The following is a 23,034-nucleotide window of genomic DNA, read 5'->3' as shown; positions in this document are numbered from 1 at the left end:
CATATACAAAACATCTGCCTTATGCCAACTACTCTGCTCAAGGGTTCTCCCCACAGGAGTCATCCAGCCACAGCAAGGGTCATCTGGCATAATAGCCACTGCCGCAGTAGGAAGGGAATCCACTTCTTGGCATGTGTGGGGAGCTACCAGCTCATGCAGTGTGATGCCAGTGTTGTCAGGATGCTCAACTGAACGGGTACATAACAAAATCACTACTTCAGACTGGCTGCACCATTGGCTTGAAAGTGCAAATCAGAGCACGTGCAGTAGATGCCGTTTACAGTGTTCTTCCCCAGTCCGTCCATACTATAGGAAAAAATTTGGAAAATGAAGGTCAACCCAGAATGTGGCCAAAAATTACTTCAGCCAAAAGATGATATAAAGTAAATGAATAAATATTCCAAGAAAGGAAAGCCAAACCTAGGGAATAGTGACGTTGACATCAAAGGCTGTTACCATTAGAAAAAGAGTACAGGAAGGAAGGATAGTCAACAAATGACAGACTGCACCACAGGGAAGGAAACAGGTGCTGCAATAGTTTGAGGGCCTTTGCTTATCACACACATACCCACAAAAGAGTCATGAGCTACCTGTGGGCAATTTCACCCTGGTGTATGCGCCTGTCAACAACTAAACTAGACAATAAGTGGTTACTGTTACTCCATCCATCATTGTATCCCACCCAGGACTTTCCAGTATTGTATTTATATAATTATGTATTGTTTTGAGTCATACCATACCTAACATAAATTTACATAGCTATATCAGTGGACATGGCTGTCGTGATCTAGTGAGTAGAACACTAGACTCGGGCACTGGAGATCTCAGGTTCAATCCTGGATAGGGGCAGGGATTTTCCCTCATTCCAGTCCCTCCAGAACGGCCTCAGGTTCACTCAACCTATTGTCAAAATGAGTACTGGGGATACTTTCAGGTGATAAAAGGCAGCCAGGGAGAGGCGCCTGCCACCCATCTCCTGCCCAGTGTTGTGGCAAATAGAAAGGCTGCTCTCTACCTGAGTCAGGCCAATAGTCCAGTCGCAGGCTTGCACCACAAACTTTCTACCTTATCGGTGTACACACACTAATTGTTATGCCAACAGTTTTTTTTTTTTTTTTTTTTTTTTTTTTTTTTTTTTTTTTTTTTTTTTTTTATATACAGCAATCTGGCAATTTTTTAAGCAACCATGACCTTATGACTTATCTTAGAAGAAAGATTAAGGAAAGGAAAACCTACGTTTCTAGCATTTGTAGACTTAGAGAAAGCGATTGACAATGTTGACTGGAATACTCTCTTTCAAATTCTAAAGGTGGCAGGAGTAAAATACAGGGAGCGAAAGGCTATTTACAATTTGTACAGAAACCAGATGGCAGTTATAAGAGTCGAGGGACATGAAAGGGAAGCAGTGGTTGGGAAGGGAGTGAGACAGGGTTGTAGCCTCTCCCCGATGTTATTCAATCTGTATATTGAGCAAGCAGTAAAGGAAACAAAGGAAAAAATTGATGTAGGTATTAAAATCCAAGGAGAAGAAATTAATACTGAGGTTCGCCGATGACATTGTAATTCTGTCAGAGACAGCAAAGGACTTGGAAGAGCAGTTGAACGGAATGGACAGTGTCTTGAAAGGAGGATATAAGATGAACATCAACAAAAGCAAAACGAGGATCATGGAAAGTAGTCGAATTAACTCGGGTGATGCTCAGGCAATTAGATTAGGAAATGAGACACTTAAAGTAGTATCGGAGGTTTGCTATTTGGGGAGCAAAATAACTGATGATGGTGGTGGTAGAGAGGATATAAAATGTAGACTGGCAATGGCAAGGGAAGCGTTTCTGAACAAGAGAAATTTGTTAACATCAAGTATAGATTTAAGTGTCAGGAAGTCGTTTCTGAAAGTATTTGTATGGCGTGTAGCCATGTATGGAAGTGAAACATGGATGATAAATAGTTTGGACAAGAAGAGAATAGAAGCTTCCGAAATGTGGTGTTACAGAAGAATGCTGAAGATTAGATGGGTAGATCACATAACTAATGAGGTGGTATTGAATAGAATTGGGGAGAAGAGGAGTTTGTGGCACAACTTGACAAGAAGAAGGGATCGGTTGGTAGGACATGTTCTGAGGCATCAGGGGATCACAAATTTAGCATTGGAGGACAGTGTGGAGGGTAAAAATCGTAGAGGGAGACCAAGAGATGAATACACTAAGCAGATTCAGAAGATGAAGAAGCTTGTACAGGATAGAGTAGCATGGAGAGCTGCATCAAACCAGTCTCAGGACTGAAGACCACAACAACAACAGTCCTTCACGGTTCTCTCGATCAGTGTTTCCTGGTCCACTTGTAATACTCACTCTTTTCTTCTTAAAAGAAACCTTATATATACATAGCCTTGTGTTTCTTGTTATTACTTACACTGAGACACAGGGGGACAAGGATGGAGCCTCCACGTGTGCATTCTCCAAGTAGAGGGTGTCTGCATCCCCTGGAAAGATTGCAATTTAAAGCAACACCCACTTCTTCCACATCTGGAAAAACGAAGTGAAATGAGAGGGAGAAATGGCACTTGTCACTGCCAACCTTGATCACTGAATGCATAAAAGTCAAAGGAATCACCAAAAATAAATAAGTAAAACTGTCAAAACTTTGCCACACACATGAATGGGATATACTGTGCATGCTAGAAATGCACCAAGGCAAAGGTGAAGTAAAACCACACATAGGGAGAATGCATTAATGTATAGAAACTTTACACCCTAAATATGGTAGCGCAATCTCCATAAAACCTGATACTGCCATAGCATCAATGAACAAAACCGAATGCAACAACACTGACCTATTAATAACTGAATGCAGCACATTCACCTCAGTGTCTATACACAAAATCTTTGGAGAGAGGCTCAAGCCTGACATTACTACAGAATTTCTATAACAGAAAAACACACAGGAAGCTTGTTTGGTTGGTTGGATTGGAGAGAGAGGGACCGAACTACAGGGTCATCAGCCCCTTTTTTCACATTCAAACAGGTTGCAGAGTAAAATCATTCCCCAAACAAGTCTGAGAAGTAAAAATGGCGGAAAACTAACTGGGAAACACACTGAAAGAGAAAATGAAAGAGGTAAGACAAAATGGGAGAATAAGCATCAAAAGGAAAAACACGGGAGAAGGTATTAAAAGAGCATAGCACATAGCCTGGGCTGGCTAAACACAAGAAGAAAAACAAATGAGCCAGCCACTCTGCAACACACTAAAATCTCCAGCATAAAAGACAAGGCCAGAGGAACACAGAGGGAAAAGACTAATACCAATGTGAACAAATTGCACAGAAAGAGCGAGGAAGAGTTAAAATGGAGATAGGGCAGAGGCCTGGGAGAGAAGGCCAGATGCCTATCATTAGATTGTGTGATGAAAACCCTGCTTCATGAATAAAATGTAAAACTATATCAGCTATTGAGGCATTGTCTCCCAACACCTTAGGCAGTATGACAGGAAGGTTAAAAATCCACTGCAGAGTGGCTAAAGTTGGGCAGTCCAACAAGATGTGGACGACAGACAATTGGGAACCATACCAACATTGAGGCAGGTTCTTGCGACAGCGGAGGCGACCACGAGTCAGCTAAGTATGGCCATTGCAGAGCTGGCATAGGACAACTGAGTCCCTGCGAGTGGCTTGCACAGATTAGCACCACACATTCGTTGTCTGCATGACAAAAGGTAGTTTATTTGGTGCATTGAGAGTGCGCCATTCACCATCCCAGATCCCGAAAACATTACAGTATAAGACCGATTGGCGATAAGTCTTCGGTGGGCCGATCTCCAGAGTTGGTTTACTGGTAGCTTGTTTACCCAGCCTGTCAGCAAGTTCACTGCCCAGGATCTAAACATGTCCTGGGCTCCAAATGAAGGCCACTGAATGTCCACTGTTTCCGAGCGCATAAAGAGACTCCTGGATAGTTATTACATAAATATGGCGAGGGAAGAACTGGTCGAGAGCTTGTAGGCTGCTTAAGAAGTCACTACAGATGACAAAGAACTCACATGCGCAGGAGCGAATATGCTAAACAGCTCATGTGATGGCTACCAATCTGCAGTGAAAACACTGCAGCCATCTGGCAAGGAGTGCTGTTCGGTATGTCCAATGTGAGCATAAGCAAAGCCAACGTGACAGTCGACCATTGAGCCATCAGTGAAGACTATTTTTGAGCCCCAGAACTCGTTGAGAATAGAGAAAAATTGCTGGTGGGAGGCCTCAGGTGGAAGTGAGCATTTTGGGCCTTGGGATAGGTCCAAACAATGCTGTGGCCGAGGCATGGACCATGCAGGCATATGTCAATGACCTGTAGGAAAGGTGGTAGAAGGAAAGTATCGAGTGCAATAAGAAGTGACCGGACGCGGACTGCAATTGGAACCCACAATCTGGGACACAGTTGCGGGAGATGGATTGCAGTGCTAGGGAAAAGGCAATGGTAATTTGGATGGTAAGGCGAACTATGGATGTGGGCAGTATAATTTGCAAGCAGTTGTTGTCACCTGATCCCCAATGAAGGAACGCCAGCTTCCACAAGGAGGCTGTTCACTGGGCTCATTTGGAAAGCTCGCGTCACAAGTCAAACTCCACAGTGGTGTATAGGATACAGCAGCCGCAATGCTGAGTGCGAGGCTGAACCATACACCAGGCTACCATAGTCAAGACGGGACAGTACAAGGGCCTTGTACAGCTGCAGCAGTGTAGGGCAATCAGCACCCCGATCAGTGTGGTTCAGGCATCGAATAATATTAAGATGCCACCAGCACTTTTCCTTAAGCTGATGGAGATGGGGAAGCTCAGTTAAGCAGGCATCAAAGACCAGTCCCAAAAAGCGGTAAGTCCCCACTACATTAAGTAGTGATGAACTGAGAGCATGATCCGGCATTGTTTATTTATTTTTTATTTATTTATTTATTGTTCCATGGGACCACATTTAGGAGAAGTCTCCATGGTCATGGAACGAGTCAATACATGAAATTATAACACGATTGTAGAAACAGATAAAAATAAATATAAGAAACAAATTCAGGCGACAAGTCGTTAGTTTAAATAAAGAAAATCAAGAATGTAACACTGGAAGTTGCTTAATTTTTTAGCTCTTTCAGGAGCTCCCCGACAGAATAGAAAAGCACTCACAATTCGGAGAAGAGAATGGTATCGCCCAAGCCTCCTCCAATCGTTTCCGATGGCAGTGGTGATAGTGGGAAGAGCTCGAAACTTCCGCAAAATGAGAGCCCAAGGTGTTAGAGATAGCAATAGGGTCCATGATGACATCATCTGCTACTGTCACGCTGGAAATTGGCAAATGGACCTTGGTCCCAGAGAGCCGTCATAAATTGGCCAACATGACAGAGGAAGGGGTGGAAATGTTAAAAGAACAAGTGAATGAAATCCAGCTGGTTTTTTTTCTATCCCAAAGAACGTGACGAGATCTGCGTTACCGGAATCCAGGTTTCCCGAACAGCAATGCAAAAAGCAGGTGTAATGCGTAACAGGTGTCATAACTCAGCCAGGTGGGAGAAAAAAAAAACACTGCAATTCCACTGGAGGATGACGCTGGCTGTCGTCTGGAAAGGCAGGAAGGGACCAAGGAGGTAGCTTTTGCCTCAGGGTCACCTGCCGCCACCAGTCGGGTGCTGATATCCAGGACCACTGCGTTTGAAGCATTGGCAGTATCTATGTCCTTGGGAGATGCTAGAATCTCCACTTTCCTCAGATGTGGAACTGTTAAGGAGTGGTGGCATGGGGGGTCACTGGAGTTCCAAGTTTCTTACCTACCTTCTTCTTGGACTGTCTGCCCCCTTACTGCTCTTTCTGGGTTTGCCTGGAGGGCTTCTCGGACGTAGCTTCAGGTACAGATGAAGACCACGAAGCCCTTCGACCAACAGCTTGTGGATCCTTCAGCCACTGGCTGGTCCACTTTTGCACAGGGGGAGACTTCGGAATAGAGTCCCAAGGGATATGAGCCAGAGGATCTGTTGCTTCCCCAGCTGGGGTGAGGGGACCGATGCCCTGGCATTTGGGAGGGGTATTGCTCTCAAAGTGGTGCTTTGGGAGCAACAGAAGAATAGGTGCCCCCAAACCACCAAGGGAGCAGATGTATTCAGGCACCCTGGAGGGGCCACTGTACGAGGCAGAGACATGGGGACTACTGTTGCCAGTGCAGGTGACGACGATGTAGCAGCAGCACATGAAGATGTCAAGCGAATCGGGTGCAACAGTTCATATATCCGTTTAGCCTCCAGGAAGGTCAGCCAATCCAGGGTCCTTTACTCCCTTATTTTCCACTCCTTTTGGAGTACCGTGCAGCCCGGTGAGCAGGGGGAGTGGTGCTCTCCATAGTTCACACAGATGGGACGAGGGGCACATAGAGTATTTATATGCAGTTGACGTCTCAGCATGTGGCACTGGAATTGCAGCAGGAAGACATGTGCCTGAACTTCCAGCACTTAAAGCACAGCACAGAGGAGGGACGTATGGTTTGACGTCACATCGCTATACCATCACCTTGACATTATCAGATTACGATTCACCCTCAAAGACCAAGATGAAGGCGCCAGAGGCAACCCTATTCTCTTTGGGCCCCCTATAGACACATTGGACAAAGTGAACACCCCCATCATTCTAAATTGGCACAAAGCTCGTCATCGGACCACAACTGAAGGTCGCGACGAAAAATAAATCCCTGGGCCATGTTGAGACTTTTATGGGGAGTGACTGAAACAGGGATACCATCCAGGGGGTCACAGGTGAGTAACACCCAGGACTGGGCTGGGGATGCCGTCTGAATCAGGACTGACCCATTGCACATTTTGGACAGCACCGTTACTACTCCAAACTTATCCTCCAGGTGTTCAACAAAAAATAGAGGTTTTGTATCCAGAAAGGAGTCCCCATCAGTTCTGCTGCACACTAAATAATGAGGCGAATATGGCTCTCTTCTTCCTGTAGCCCTACATTCCTCCCATGGTGCAGCTTGGGAGGGGAACAATTTAGGGTCACACACAGCAGCATTGAATTCAACCTTCCCTTTTCTAGAGGCTGCAGGGGCCATTCGGACCCCAGCAAAAGATGACTTCGTCTGTTTCATTGTCGGTATCTGCCCTGATGACACCCAATCCGACCAGGGGCTCTTGCCACGAACACCACCCAGCAACAGCAAAGGCCCCCTGGCATGATGGTTGTTGCCGGGAGTCCCGACGACCCAAGACAATGGGCATCTACTCCTTGGCAAATGTGGGGGAGTTTACAGCTCAGGGATCAGCAGTGCGATCCCTGTGTAGTCAGGGGGCTATGACCAAGAGGGTACACGATGACCCCTCCACGAAGGACTGACTACCGTGCTGGATACTGAGTGTGTAGTTTGGGTCATGTAACAATAAGTAAGTTGTTTCAGCCCACTGTTCCAATAAGTGGTCATTGTCATCCATTGCATTGCAGTCTTATGTGATGCTGTGACAAAGCCCCCTATCCCCCTTCAGGTTCGGGGATTAGAATAGTCTCGAGGTATTCCTACCTGTCGAAAGAGGCAGCTAAAAGGAGTCCACCACTTTTCAGCCTAATACATTATGGTTCCCTTTTAGGGTGTGACCTCCACACTGTCCAAATTTTCTGAAGTGAAGGCCATTTGGGAAAGGATGCCTTACATGGTGCATCTTATATCCCTCACACATTAGAATCTTCTGCACCTTGTATTGTCATGGCGCTGCAACTCTGCCAATATTCCACCTATTTGGGTGAGGACACCTTACATGACCTTACATGGTTCCTAATCTCTATCCATTGCCCGCAGTCCTCTTTGCCACATGACAATATTGGATTTCTAATTTGTTCCTTTAACAGAAAAATATGGAAGTGTGATTACAGCCCTGACAGCTGCTTTATTAGAGCAAATGTGCATAACCAATGTCTAAAAACTGCATTCGAGTCTCTCTCTAAAACACAACACAGGCTAATTGTTAAGCCAGACATATGCTGCTATTAGAATCATAAAAACAATATTCTGCAGACGGTTCGATTTTAGAAAAGTCAGACTAATGATCTCAGCAGTTTGGTCCCTTAGGAATTAACACGCATTTGAACATTTAGAAAGGCCAAATAGGTAGACTACCTGAAAGGTTTCAAGGCAGAAATAAAGAAACTCAGCTCAAAACTGGGAAACTACAAAGGTTCATAGAGATTCTCCCAATATCTTCCAAGAGACATACTCTGTTAGGCTGCAGATAATATTTTATTTTAGGCCTCACAGATGAACCAAAAGATATCCTGAATAAACATGAAGCACTGTACATACAAGCAAGACCCTTTTGATGAAAATATTATCTTGTATGGAACTGCACTAATGGAAATGTTCAGTGAGACACAACAGAGGAAGCAGACTGAGACCCTGGAAGTACTGGGACATGACCAACAGCAGCACAATGGCCTGGAACTTAGTCAAAAAAGCTCAACTGTGATCCACAAGTAGTGGAATAAATGTCAAAAGTAACACCAAATCAAGCTGCCATCAACTCCTTCTAACTAGATAGTCCAACAAAGGATGAAAAAAGCCCAAAATCAATAGATGCCTATAGCAAGATTCAAACTACTTCTTTGAGCCATTTTCCTTAAAAGAATTCATCCTATGACTAATCTCAAAGAAAAATGGAAAAGCAGCAGATATTGACAACGTTGTGCGGAACAGATAAAACAGCCAAACAATGGATCCTGGACCTAATCAATCACTGCCTCAAGACATGCGAGGTCCCAAAGATGTGGGAGGGGGGAGGTAGAGAGGGGGAGGGGAAGAGGGGGAGGGGAAGAGGGGGAGGGGAAGAGGGGGAGGGAAAGAGGGGGAGGGGAAGAGGGGGAGGGGAAGAGGGGGAGGGAAAGAGGGGGAGGGGAAGAGGGGGAGGGGAAGAGGGGGAGGGGAAGAGGGGGAGGGAAGAGGGGGAGGGGGAGGGAAGAGGGGGAGGGAAGAGGGGGAGGGGGAGGGAAGAGGGGGAGGGAAGAGGGGGAGGGGGAGGGGGAGGGAAGAGGGGGGGAAGAGGGGGAGGGAAGAGGGGGAGGGGGAGAGGCAGAGGGGGAGGGGGAGAGGCAGAGGGGGAGGGGGAGAGGCAGAGGGGGAGGGGGAGAGGCAGAGGGGGAGGGGGAGAGGCAGAGGGGGAGGGGGAGAGGCAGAGGGGGAGGGGGAGAGGCAGAGGGGGAGGGGGAGAGGCAGAGGGGGAGGGGGAGAGGCAGAGGGGGAGGGGGAGAGGCAGAGGGGGAGGGGGAGAGGCAGAGGGGGAGGGGGAGGGGGAGAGGCAGAGGGGGAGGGGGAGGGGGAGAGGCAGAGGGGGAGGGGGAGAGGCAGAGGGGGAGGGGGAGAGGCAGAGGGGGAGGGGGAGAGGCAGAGGGGGAGGGGGAGAGGCAGAGGGGGAGGGGGAGAGGCAGAGGGGGAGGGGGAGAGGCAGAGGGGGAGGGGGAGGGTGAGGGGGAGCGGCAGAGGGGGAGCGGCAGAGGGGGAGCGGCAGAGGGGGAGAGGGAGGGTGAGGGGGAGCAGCAGAGGGGGAGAGGGAGGGTGAGGGGGAGCGGCAGAGGGGGAGAGGCAGAGGGGGAGCGGCAGAGCGGGAGAGGCAGAGGGGGAGAGGCAGAGGGGGAGCGGCAGAGCGGGAGAGGCAGAGGGGGAGAGGCAGAGGGGGGAGGGAGGGTGAGGGGGAGCAGCACTGGGGGAGAGGTAGAGGGAGAGAATGTATGACTGACTGATACTGAACTGCACAGCAGGCATCTAGGACCCAAGGCTCATCTGCCAACAGGCTGGTTTCAGACTAGAAAAATGTCGCAGCAGCCAAATCTTATCTCTTACTGAACACATAGAGAAAGGATATGAAAAATAAACAAATAATAAGACTAGACTTGGTTGACCAAACCTAACACAGTGAACCACAGGTTGCTCATGGCAGAACTGTATGACAAACAAAGATTTACCAGCTTGTAAAATTCACTGAATCACTCCTGCAAAAATAGAATGTTCTATGTCACACTGGAGGGCAGAAAGAGCTAATGGCAACAACAGAAGAAAGGGCTCATGAAGCATGTGTCCAGGGCCCCCTCTGATTCAGCCTGTATACCAATGACCAACTGACACCAAGTTACACGACCCACTTCCCTTATGCCGATGATCTGGTCATCACAGCTAAATGGAAGATTTTTGGGGTGGTAGAAGAAAACCCAGAATGTGCTCTAAGCATTACGTCAGTATACTACCACAAAAACATCCTTAAATCTAATGCTGCAAAGACACAAATCAGGGTCTTCCACCTTCACTCAAAACAAGCAAATTGAAAGCTGACTGTAACATGAAATGACATCATCCTGGAACACACAGATAAGCCATCATACCTGGGTACAATACAAATAAATATTTATATCTGAAAAGATGACACGGTAGGAACTCACTGCTGCCACTAACCTCTGATGTACAAACATCACAGTGAAAAGACCCTTCAAAGTTGCAACCAAAAATTACTTACTGAGAAAACTGGCTAACAGCAAATGGGGATCTAGACAAAAGGGACTACGAATCCCAGCCCAGGCACAGTACTTCTCCATAGCGCAGAATATGCTTGCCTGGTGTGGTCGAGATCTGTACATGCCAAAAAGATCAAATGCAACATGTCAGCTAATAACTGGTTGCATGAAACACACGTTCCTAAATAACCTATTCAAAGCAGCTGGACTTATGAATCTCAACTCCTGAAAATATGGTTACAAACATACTGAGAAGTTTAAGCATAATCTCAATGAATGACACACCATTTGGAGATACCCGTGAACCTTGGAGACTTAAATCCCACAAGAGATTCATGAACAAAGGACTCAACGAGTTTTCAAATGACTGCCTGGTACTACAGAAGATACCCAGCGACAAGAGCTTGAGCTTGAAGATTTGGACAAGCATGAACAGCATCAGAATGAGCAGATTACTAGTGAAAACAAAACTGATCAAGTGGGACATCATAGATGCTCACGATAACAGATGTGATTGTGGCAAACCTCGGGATATGGAACATCTTCTCACCTGTCCTAACCGTCCCAGTAAATACACCCTCAAAGAATTCTGAAAATAAGAAAATACTGAAGCACATAACAGTGCACACTCACCAATGAACAAGTACTGCACCATCCTCTTGTCCAGCCTTGATAAATTCAAATGTATCCTCAAAATAACTCAAAAGATCTTCACGGGGGTTGTCTGTAACTGAAATACGCACATAGTTTAGTAAATCCAATGACATATAAGAAATAAATTATTAATACAGATAAATATTTATAACACCAGGAAAGACAGCAAATAACAATATTTTACTTATTGTGCACGTCCAGTAAAGCAGGAAGAATACATTATTAATTTTCTATGTCATTTGTGGGTATATATGTGTGTAATCCACTACATAGAGCTGTCACCTCTGGCAGGAACAATGGCCGGTGCTCAACAGCGAGGTCATTAGTATCCTTACAAACATTAATAGGAACAAATTTGCTTGAAGTGTCATAATACTAAGAAGTCTTACACAAAAAGAAGCATTCTCTTTCATTCTCACTCTCACTCACAATCACTGAACATTTCACACTAGGTCACATGTATTAAGACAGCATAAATGTGGGCAGATGTTTGAAAACTGCCAATTAAAACAGAAGAAAGATAGAGGAAAGCTCAAATAATTATACATGGATATGTGACTGGCTGATCACTTACAACAAACATGGATAAGCCAGCCACCCTGATAATACATTAAAAAACTTCTAACTAAAATTTTAGGAGACAATTCGGACATTTCACAAAACTTTAAAAGTAGTAGCATTTTTTTTTATTTTCAATTAAAACAGATGGAAAATGCATCAGCAAATGAGCTGCTGCCCTCTTGTCTGAATATAAAACACAGTCTACTGAAATGTGGTGCGTCACGGTCTGTATGCTCCAAGCATCACGCATTGGAAGCCTTCTATCCTCTCACTAGTCACAGGGCTGTGTTCTATGTGGAGACAGGTGAGAAGGACTTCATCCCATCTTCATGGCTGGAAGTCGGCGTTGTAGACTTCACTAGATGCAGCTTACTGTCTGCCACTTCCAGGCACTAGACTTCCCATTGATGCACGATTCTGTACCTCAACAGTGAGGTGATAGCATGTAGGGGGGATGGCACACATGGAGCTGGTTTGAGGAGGGGTATCAGAATTGCCTCCATCCATAAGTTGAGAAACTGGTCTGTTTGCCATATCAAATAAAAACAGTGTATTCCTTTGATGCCATTTTCAAGATCTGCAGCATACTACATCGGATTTTGTTGTGACCGGATGAAGTATCACAAGCCTCCAACTGTGATGAATCCAAGTTCTACATGGAGAATAGGCAGTTGTAGGACTAAGAATTCTTGGACCTGAAGTCCAACTCATTCCTCTCCAAGGTGGCATGGGAACAGTGGAACACAGGAGCTTGGCTGGCAGTGGGAGTAATCACCACAAAATGCTATGCCATTGTCTGGGCAATATATTTGGGAACTGTTTGGAGACAACCCCTGTTTTAGCACCACTGCTACAGAAAACTGACAGTGTTTACCAAAATTCCTCCTGACGGCTTCCCATATTTTCATAAAACAATTTGAGCAGTTGAGAGATTTCAGGAATACTTTTCATGACCTTTTCTTGCCCTCCTTGATCATGTGTCGAGCCCTGGCTTATACTAATCGAAAGGCTGTGTGGTTTTCTGCCATTGGGCAGCATTTAAACCATCACAAAGCCATATGTCTGATGCAGATTGCTGAGTGGCACTCATTGGTCCACCGAGGTACAGGTTGACTCCAAAGATGACGTGAGGAATTTGGGATGGATAAATTAGCGGCATGGTGGATCACTGATGTGATGTGGTCCACCCATTCTTGGATGCTGCCTTTGTGTTCAAACACAGCCACCTGGCAGAACAGTGTGTAGATAGCTCTGCTGATCATCCATCATGGTGGTGTCCTTTCAAGAATTGCTTCATTCGATAAGTGAATCTAATGTGGGAAAAGACCACTCAAATGAAGGTCATCACCGACTTCCCACTGGGCCGAATCCGCGAGGACTGGGGAGGAAAGTGAGAGGTCTACAGCTAAGGGTGCCCAGTAGCAGCGTTGAAATAAGTAGGATTGCCTGTGTTGAGGATGCGAAGCTCTTGTGACATCATGAGACACTATAAATCTTGAGCTCTAAAAATACATTATGGGCATTGAGTTTCCCAGTAGGAGAAATGGGAGTTGTTGTATAAGATCTCAGAGAGCCTCAGAATCTATTGCTCCATGTGCTGGTAAATACAGAGAGCAGAGAGTAATCTGTTGACCCAAATGAACTTCAATGGTAACTGCTCAGTAACGAGAGAGAGACTAGAGGAGTGGTGTGTGTTATTGACAAACACAGCAAACACTCCTTTGTCCCTTTCCCCAGTCAGGTCATCCTTTGGATCGAGGGTATAGTCCCATAGCACAGGGGCCTCAGTAGCTATAAAACATGTTCCTTGCATACAGAAGCACAGGGGGTGTTCTTGTGCTACGAGTTTCAGTTTCTCCACTGCCTGCAAAGGGTGGAGGCTGTCATGGGGTGAGATGGTTGCCACAGGCATTCATATTTCACTGGCTCTGAAACATGAGAACCGTCAAATAGAATGAGGTCTGTATGATCTGATGATATAGAACCTGGCTTCTTCTGACACTTGTCTGCCAAAGAAGGTTTTGTAGGAATGACTGAGGCAATGATAGTGACAGTGCTGGTCTGTTTACTGACGCTTGCCATTTAACGTGCCTGAAGCTCTGCCATGTTGGCAACCATGGTCTTTTCTGATATTCTGGGGAGAGCTATGGGCTCCACAAAAACAGCACTTTTACAAATGCTTTGACACTCTCAACCACCATTTGTGTAGAGGCACGAGCTTTCAGAATAGGCTTTTTAAGAACTGAAGTGAAAGAAGTAGTGACTGTGGGAGGCTGCATGGACTTCAAGATCATTTTTGCTGACCATACTGGTAACACTTGATTGTTATCAGTTCCTGCATCTTCCTTTCTTTAAGACAGAAGCAGCAGTACTTACTCCAGACAGGATGATCCCAGAGCAGTTTACACGGGTTGCCCAAAAAGTAATGCACCGCATTTTTTCCTCAGTTGAAAACAATGCTACGAAAGCAAAACATTATGTGTGCATTATTTGAAGTCTCCTGAGTGAGCACGCCAAGTTTCCGTCACTTCTGATAGATAGCGTAGCTGCAGGACAGTTTCAAAATGGTATCTGTAGGTGATGGATATTACAAGCAATGTCCTGTCATTGAATTTCTCACTGCAGAGAAAGAAAACTGTGGAGAATATTCACAAACACTTGTGCAAAGTCTGTGGAGCATCTGCTGTCGACAGAAGTACTTTTAGTCGCTGGGCACAGAGGGTGACATCGTCAGAAGGCGGTTCAGCAGAGCTCCATGATTTGCAGCGGTCGGGGAAACCATTCACGGTTGTCACACCTGACATGTTGCTGCCAGCTGATGACGTCATCCACAGGGACAGATGCATTATGACTCGAGAAGACATTTCAAGGATGATGATGAGGTGATTCACACAGTGAAGCACTGGCTCTGCCGCCAGGACAAGGGTTGGTACCGACAGGGCATGTATGCCCTTGTTTCATGGCGGAAGGAGGCCACAGAATGGGATGGAGATTAGGTGGAAAAATAGGGTGTGTAGATAAAACACCATTCTTTCATGTGTGTAATTCTCATTATGTTCAATAAAGAATAGTTGAAGAAAAAAAAAGTGGTGCATCACTTTCTGGACAACCCTTGTGCATACTTTGGAGGAGATGAACAAATTACTCATTTGTGGGTGGCGTTACCACATTTGCCATAAATGGCTTCTCTTACATGCTAGTGTGATGTGCCCAAAGTGCTGCCATTTACAACAGTGCACTGGGTTGGGGAGATAAGAGCACATGTGTAAATGAAGGAAACCTGCCTTGATATGCCCTGGAAGTTTCCTGCTATTGAATATAAGAATAAAGGAGTGCAATTTGAGCAGATCGACATCAGTCATTTTCATTATATTTTGCACGTCAGTGATGCCTTCTTGGGCCCACTCATCTTTAAATTCTTCTTTGGGGATATCTACAAGTTTTCAACAAGACATAAAACGTTTGCTGTAGTTCAATATGTCACGTAGTTCTGTTTTGATCACAAATTCCCAGACGAACTTTCCTTTCTGGAGATTTGTTGCTTGTTGGGAACTACAAATTTTGACCAACAGTATCCCATTTGAAAAATGCTTCACAGATTTTGAAGTGTCAGCAATGCCCTCTAAATCCTTTTGAATGTACACAGCTGTCCTCTTCACTTTTAACTATTAAAAACACATTCTAACTAGCAGCATGTGTTCTGTTACTAGAAACAAAACTCTTTGAATTAACTCTTGTATCAGGAGAACTGGCAACACAAGCTCTCTCAGCTGGTGTTGGCACCCACTAGCTACACCCATTCCGCTAGGATCTGAAAGAGACAAAATTGGGGATTCCATCTTAGTCCCAAGTGCAGCTAGGGAAAAAAGGTATGCCCGGACAGTGCCCTGCTTGTCTAGGTAAGCCTTCTAAAACTGAGGTGTGGCAGGTTCCTCAGAGGTTGACTGGTAATGACTGTTCACCTCAACAGCCACACATACACTCCTGGAAATTGAAATAAGAACACCGTGAATTCATTGTCCCAGGAAGGGGAAACTTTATTGACACATTCCTGGGGTCAGATACATCACATGATCACACTGACAGAACCACAGGCACATAGACATAGGCAACAGAGCATGCACAATGTCGGCACTAGTACAGTGTATATCCACCTTTCGCAGCAATGCAGGCTGCTATTCTCCCATGGAGACGATCGTAGAGATGCTGGATGTAGTCCTGTGGAACGGCTTGCCATGCCATTTCCACCTGGCGCCACAGTTGGACCAGCGTTCGTGCTGGACGTGCAGACCGCGTGAGATGACGCTTCATCCAGTCCCAAACATGCTCAATGGGGGACAGATCCGGAGATCTTGCTGGCCGGGGTAGTTGACTTACACCTTCTATAGCACGTTGGGTGGCACAGGATACATGCGGACGTGCATTGTCCTGTTGGAACAGCAAGTTCCCTTGCTGGTCTAGGAATGGTAGAACGATGGGTTCAATGACGGTTTGGATGTACCGTGCACTATTCAGTGTCCCCTCGACGATCACCAGTGGTGTACGGCCAGTGTAGGAGATCGCTCCCCACACCATGATGCCGGGTGTTGGCCCTGTGTGCCTCGGTCGTATGCAGTCCTGATTGTGGCGCTCACCTGCACGGCGCCAAACACGCATACAACCATCATTGGCACCAAGGCAGAAGCGACTCTCATCGCTGAAGACGACACGTCTCCATTCGTCCCTCCATTCACGCCTGTCGCGACACCACTGGAGGCGGGCTGCACGATGTTGGGGCGTGAGCGGAAGACGGCCTAACGGTGTGCGGGACCGTAGCCCAGCTTCATGGAGACGGTTGCGAATGGTCCTCGCCGATACCCCAGGAGCAACAGTGTCCCTAATTTGCTGGGAAGTGGCGGTGCGGTCCCCTACGGCACTGCATAGGATCCTACGGTCTTGGCGTGCATCCGTGCGTCGCTGCGATCCGGTCCCAGGTCGACGGGCACGTGCACCTTCCGCCGACCACTGGCGACAACATCGATGTACTGTGGAGACCTCACGCCCCACGTGTTGAGCAATTCAGCGGTACGTCCACCCGGCCTCCCGCATGCCCACTATACGCCCTCGCTCAAAGTCCGTCAACTGCACATACGGTTCACGTCCACGCTGTCGCGGCATGCTACCAGTGTTAAAGACTGCGATGGAGCTCCGTATGCCACGGCAAACTGGCTGACACTGACGGCGGCGGTGCACAAATGCTGCACAGCTAGCGCCATTCGACGGCCAACACCGCGGTTCCTGGTGTGTCCGCTGTGCCGTGCGTGTGATCATTGCTTGTACAGCCGTCTCGCAGTGTCCGGAGCAAGTATGGTGGGTCTGACACACCGGTGTCAATGTGTTCTTTTTTCCATTTCCAGGAGTGTATACGATTGGTCTGCAGCACACTTTGAGACTGACAGCTTCTTCTTCTTCTTCTTCTACTTTTTGAGGCTTTTACCATCTCCTCAATTCGCAATCTGGGCGGTTAAGCCAAGATCCCCATTCCCTGTGACAACGTTCCACTGGCTTGCCACACAGTGATTGCCGAAGCATGGCCAGTGCTTACAGTGCCAAAGGACTGAAGGCACTCACTAGTCCCCAACTCAGGAAATCCGGGTTTCCTAAGCTCATAACACACCCAGCAATTGAATGCTGATTTCTCATAAGTGTTTGCCACTTAGCACAACCTGGGCAGGAAAGTGTGATTTATCAAATGTCATGGACACAGTGAGCAGTATTCTGAAGTACATCATTCCATGCCACTTCGACTCTATACCAATCCGTTGTAGCCATGCTTTCTTGTAATGTTTTGTGTTCCTGGCTGGATGAGGAGAGGATGGTATATAGGTGGGTGGCCAGTTTCCTCTCACTACTACACAAAACACACACTTGGTTAAAATACACTTTATTACAGGAACCAATTGAGTACTTAACTTCAATTGTGTCTCCAATCTGAAGTTCTGTAGTTAACAGCAATCAATCAACATGTACTAATTCTTGAATCTTGTCCGTATCCATATCACAACTATATACAATGACTAATGTTTCCTCACAGCTAGCTAAGGTGCAAGGGGCGACAACTATCACTGTGGAATACTAGACCACAGTGCAACATATTGAGGTATGGAGATTGAGAGTATGAGACAACTCGGTCAACGGTGGTGGCCTATATGCATGCTGCCCCGGTGTGTAGCCTGAGATCATGTCTTGGTCTTCTCTTGTCATAGGCACACTTAGTTCAGCACCTCCCATACAATGTTTCCTTGTGTCAACCGGTGTGCTGGTGAAGGCATACGCCAGCACACAATCAATGTGAGGGTTTGCTGTTTCCATGAAGGAAACTGTTACAAAAAAAAGTAAGGACTCCACAAGCAGTAGTTGAGAACTCTGCACATCTGTGGAGAATCCCTCTGTTTACAGTTCATTAAGCACCTGCAGTTAATTTACTGTGCTCCACTCCACTTCCTTCTACAGATCCTTTTCACTATTATATCAGCATTAAAAACTAAATGAGTAAGCAAGAGGGTAACAAATTGGTTACACTCTACTGACCCCTCTAACTCAAACTAATTTTTATTTTGATATTATGAGTCAAAACAACAATGCAATTATTTGTACACAGATTTTTTCATTATAATGTAGAATTTAAAACAAATTGCATTAAGAGCAAAACAAAAAATCTCTCACATGTATATATACAATGAAAGACCCTAGACCATCATGTAAGGAAGACTCGTAGCACTCTAAAACTTCCCACACAAGGCCTAACAAAAAATATCTGCCAGGCACACTGAATATCAATACTTTACTAAAGACTGCAAAACTTAAACAATTGATGGATGTATTAAACAGATGTAACATACTCACACTAGCACTTCAGGAAAGCAGACACGGAGACGATAACATATTTGAAACGGAGGGCTACGGTACTTATAAAGGTAAACAGACCATAAAGAATAAATAGAAAGTCACTATGCTTGGAACAGCTTTTATGGTCAAACGGAATATAACAGAATCTATAACAAATTTTACATCCACATCACAATGGAATATAACAGAATCTATAACAAATTTTACATCCACATCAAAGTGAATATCACTCATCTCATTTACATCAGCAAACTATGGCTATACCACCATAAAAGCAAATGCACCTACCATCTACGACAATTTAAAAAATCCAGAAAAAGTCAAACAATTTTGGGAACCACTAGAAAAAGACGTATCAAAAATATGAGAGCACTATGCGGAAGTACTCTTAGAAGACTTCAATCCACAGATTGGCAGAGAAGAGAATTAATTACAAGGAAATAATAGGAAGTTTGACATAGTGCCTGTTGGCTTCTGTCACAAGTTCTTTGGTCAACATTTGTTGGAGGATTTTTCTGATGTTGGTTGGTTTAAAAGAGGGGGAGAGAGACCAAACTGCGAAGTCATCGGTCCCTTGTTCCTAATAAAACTACACCACAAGTGTGAGAATAAAACAGACGAGACATATAACACAAAACAGAAAGAAAGGAAAGACCACAAGAATGAAGGAAAGGCAATGAACACTATAAGAAACAAAAGGACAAGAAAATAGAGAGATGCGAGAAACAGTTAGAAGAGAGTAAAACAAGGAAGCAGATTACAGTGGCTGGCCAACCACAAAAATAAAAAGGAAAAGCCAGCCACCCTGCAACACATTTAAACCTCTACCCTAAAAGCACTAGGGTGGAGGACACAGAGGGACAAAGGACATGCGCTAAAACTCAGATCGAATGATAAAACCCACCCTCATTAATGAAACTTAAAACCAAATCAGCCGATGAGGCGTTGCCTGGTAAAATCAATGATAACGAGTCCGGCAACTGAAGATGAAGTCACAGGGCAGCCAAAGAAGGACACAGCAAAAGAATATGGGCCACTGTCAACTGGGCGCCGCACCGACACTCAGGTGGGTATTCACGGTACAGGAGGTAGTAGTGGATCGCCCAGGCATGGCCTATGCGGAGCCAGCAGAGAACCATAGAGTCCCTGCGAGAGGCCTTTATCGAGGACTTCCACACATTCGTGGTACCCTTAATGGCTCACAGTTTGTTGTGCGTACTGAGATTTTGTGATCCCGTCTCCCAAAGCTGAAAAATCTTGTGGCGTAATAATGAACGCAGGTCTGTTGGGGGGATGCCCTTCTACAGAAGTGGTTTCCGTGTAGCCTGTTTGGCCAGCCTGTCAGCAAGTTAATTTCCTGGGATTCCGACGTGACCAGGGGTCCAGACGAACAGCACTGAGCGACTAGACCGTGCCTGGGTATAGATGGGCTCCTGGATGGATGCTACCAAAGGATAGTACTGGTCGATAGTTTTCAGGCTGCTCAAGGAGTCAGTACACAAAATAAAAGACTCCCCAGGGCATGAACGGAGATATGGAAGTGCACGAGAAATGGCCACCAGCTCTACAGTGAATAAACTGCAACCATCGGGTAAAGAATGCTGTTCAATATGGCCACCGTAAATGTAGGCAAAGCCAACGCGACCATCAGCCATCGAGCCGTCGGTGTAAATCACTTCAGAGCCCCGGAACACGTCACAAATCGAGAGGAAGTCATAGCGGAGAGCAGCAGGGTTAAAGGAGTACTTAGGGCCACGTGAAAGGTCCAGACAAAGCTGCAGCTGAGGCGTAAACCATGGAGGCGTACGTGAACGGACCACAAGTAGAGGTGGTAAAGGAAAGGACTCCAGTTAGGAGAGAAGGGACTGCACACGAACCGCAACCGTTAGCCCCGATCTGGGCTGTCGATGCGGGAGATGGACTGCCGCGGGCGGGAAAAGGAGACAGTAATTCAGATGCGCAGGAGAACTATGAATGTGTGCAACGTAACTGGCGAGCAGTTGTGCATGTCTGATTTGCAATGGACGGACCCCAGCCTCCACCAGTATGCTGGTCACTGGACTCACCCTAATAGCTCCTGTCGCTAGTTGAACCCCACAGTGGTGCACAGGGTCGAGTAAATGCAACAGTGAGGGTGCTGCCAAACCATAAACCACACTCCAATAGTCTATTCAGGATTGGACAAGGGCTCTGTAGAGCCGCAGCAGCGTAGAGTGATCTGCACCCCAACTGGTGTTGCTCAGGCAACGGAGGGCATTGAGTGCTGCCAGCACTTACACTTCAGCTGACAAAGATGAGGAAGCCAAGTCAATCGGGCATTGAAAACCAGTCCTAAGAGTCGATATGTCTGCACTACAGTGAGTGGATTGTCATGAAAGTAAAGTTCTGGGTTCAAATGAATGGTACGATGCCGATAGAAGTGCATGACACACGACTTTGCGGCTGAAAACTGGAAGCTGTGGGCTACAGCTCAGGACTGCGCCATGTAGATGGCTCCTTGTAGGTGACGCTCAGCAACACCAGAACTGGAGCAGCACAGTACAAAATACAGAAGTCGTCTGCATACAGAGAAGGTGAGACGGAGGGCCTGACAGCTGCTGCTAGATTGTTGATGGCCACCAAAAATAGAGAGACACTCAATACAGAGCCCTGTGGGACTCCATTCTCCTGGATATGGATGGAACTATGGGAGGCACCAACTTGGACATGGAAAGTATGGAGCGACAGGAAGTTTTGGATAAAAATCAGGAGCGAGCCCCGGAGACCCCACTCAAACAATATGGCAAGGATATGATGTCGCTAGGTCATGTCGTATGCTTTTCGTAAGTTCATAAAAGATGGCAACCAGGTGTTGCCGTCTGGAAAAGGCTGTTCAGATGGCAGACTCGAGGGACACAAGATTGTCAGTGGTAGAGCAACCCTGGCAGAAGCCACCCTGACATGGAGCCAGTAGGCCACGTGACTCCAGGACCCAAGACAACCGACAACATATCATACAGAATGAGATTTTCACTCTGCATTGGAGTGTGCGCTGATATGAAACTTCCTGGCAGATTAAAACTGTGTGCCCGACTGAGACTTGAACTCGGGACCTTTGCCTTTTGTGGGCAAGTGCTCTACCATCTGAGCTACCGAAGCACGACTCGCGCCCGGTCCTCACAGCTTTACTTCTGCCAGTATCTCGACTCCTACCTTCCAAACTTTACAGAAGTTCTCCTGCGAAACTTGCAGAACAGTTTTAATCTGCCAGGAAGTTTCAACATATCATACATTCCAACAGCTTACAAAGAATGTTGGTGGCACTGATGGGCCAATAGCTATCCACATCAAGCAGGTTTTTACCAGGTTTGAGCACCAGAATGATGGTACTCTCCCGCCATTGCGATGATAAGACACCATCACACCAGATCCGGTTGAAGATGACAAGATGTCGCTTGTAGTCAGATGAGAGACAATTAATCATCTGGCTGTGGATCCGATGAGGCCCAGGAGCTGTGTCGGGGCAATGTGCAAGGGCACTGAGGAGCTCCCACTCTGTAAATGGGGGGTTATAGGATTCACTGTGGGTGTAGTGAATGAAAGGATGTTCCCTTCCAGCCGCCGTTTGAGAGTGCAAAGGGTTGGGGGGTAATTCTCTGATGCAGAGGCTTGAGCAAAGCGCTCAGCACAGTGCTCAGCAATTGCATTTTCATGGGTAGATAACATGCCATTTATGGTAACACCGTGAACACCTGTTGGGGTCTGGTACCCGAAAAGACGTTTGATCTTTGCCCAGACTTGGGAAGGTGACGTATTGCACCCAATGGTCGAGACGTATCTCTCCCAACACTCCTACTTCTCTCGTCTGATAAGTTGGTGAACGCTGGCACGGAGCCATTTAAAGACTGTGAGGTGCTCCAGGGAAGGGTGACCCTTATGCCACTGTAGAGCTCATCGAAGCTCCTTAATTGCTTCAGCGACTTCCGACGAGCACCAAGGGACTGCCTTACGCCTCGGGCACCCTAAAGAGCGAGGGACTGTGCTTTCTGCCACAGAAACAATTGTTGTAGTCACCTACTCAACCATCACATCGATGTTACCGTGTGGGGGAGATTCAACGGTGACAGTAGAGGTGAAAGTTTCCAGTCCGCCTTGTTTAAAGCCCATCTGGGCAGGCGTCCGTGGGCCTGCTGCTGGGGAAGTGACAGGAAGCTGGGAAAGTGGCCACTACCACACAGGTCGTCATGTGCTCTCCAGCAGATAGGTGGGAGAAGTCCTGGGCTGCAAATTGATAAATCAATGACCGAGTAACTACCATGAGCCACAGTGAAACGTATGGCAGCCCCAGTATTTAAGAGGCAGAGGTCGAACTGAGACAGTGAAGTTTCGACATATCTGCCTCAGCCAGTAAGCACAGTGCCACCCCACAAGGGGTTAT

The 23,034-nt window shown here is 46.5% G+C and overlaps 1 protein-coding gene across 1 annotated transcript in view; it reads right to left on the bottom strand.

Annotated features, from left to right (window-relative positions):
• LOC124722986 (dual specificity protein phosphatase MPK-4) overlaps positions 1–23,034 on the bottom strand; it is a 136,680-nt gene that overhangs the window by 77,000 nt on the left and 36,646 nt on the right. The window contains exon 4 of the mRNA XM_047248155.1: positions 11,148–11,244. Within this exon, the coding sequence (XP_047104111.1) occupies positions 11,148–11,244 (97 nt within the window). The remainder of the gene's footprint in view (positions 1–11,147; positions 11,245–23,034) is intronic.

This window comes from Schistocerca piceifrons, chromosome X, assembly GCF_021461385.2.
Source record: "Schistocerca piceifrons isolate TAMUIC-IGC-003096 chromosome X, iqSchPice1.1, whole genome shotgun sequence".
NCBI classification, from domain to species: Eukaryota; Metazoa; Arthropoda; class Insecta; order Orthoptera; family Acrididae; genus Schistocerca; species Schistocerca piceifrons.
The sequence above is the reverse complement of the archived record's forward strand: the minus strand, read 5'-3'. Positions and strand labels throughout refer to the sequence as shown.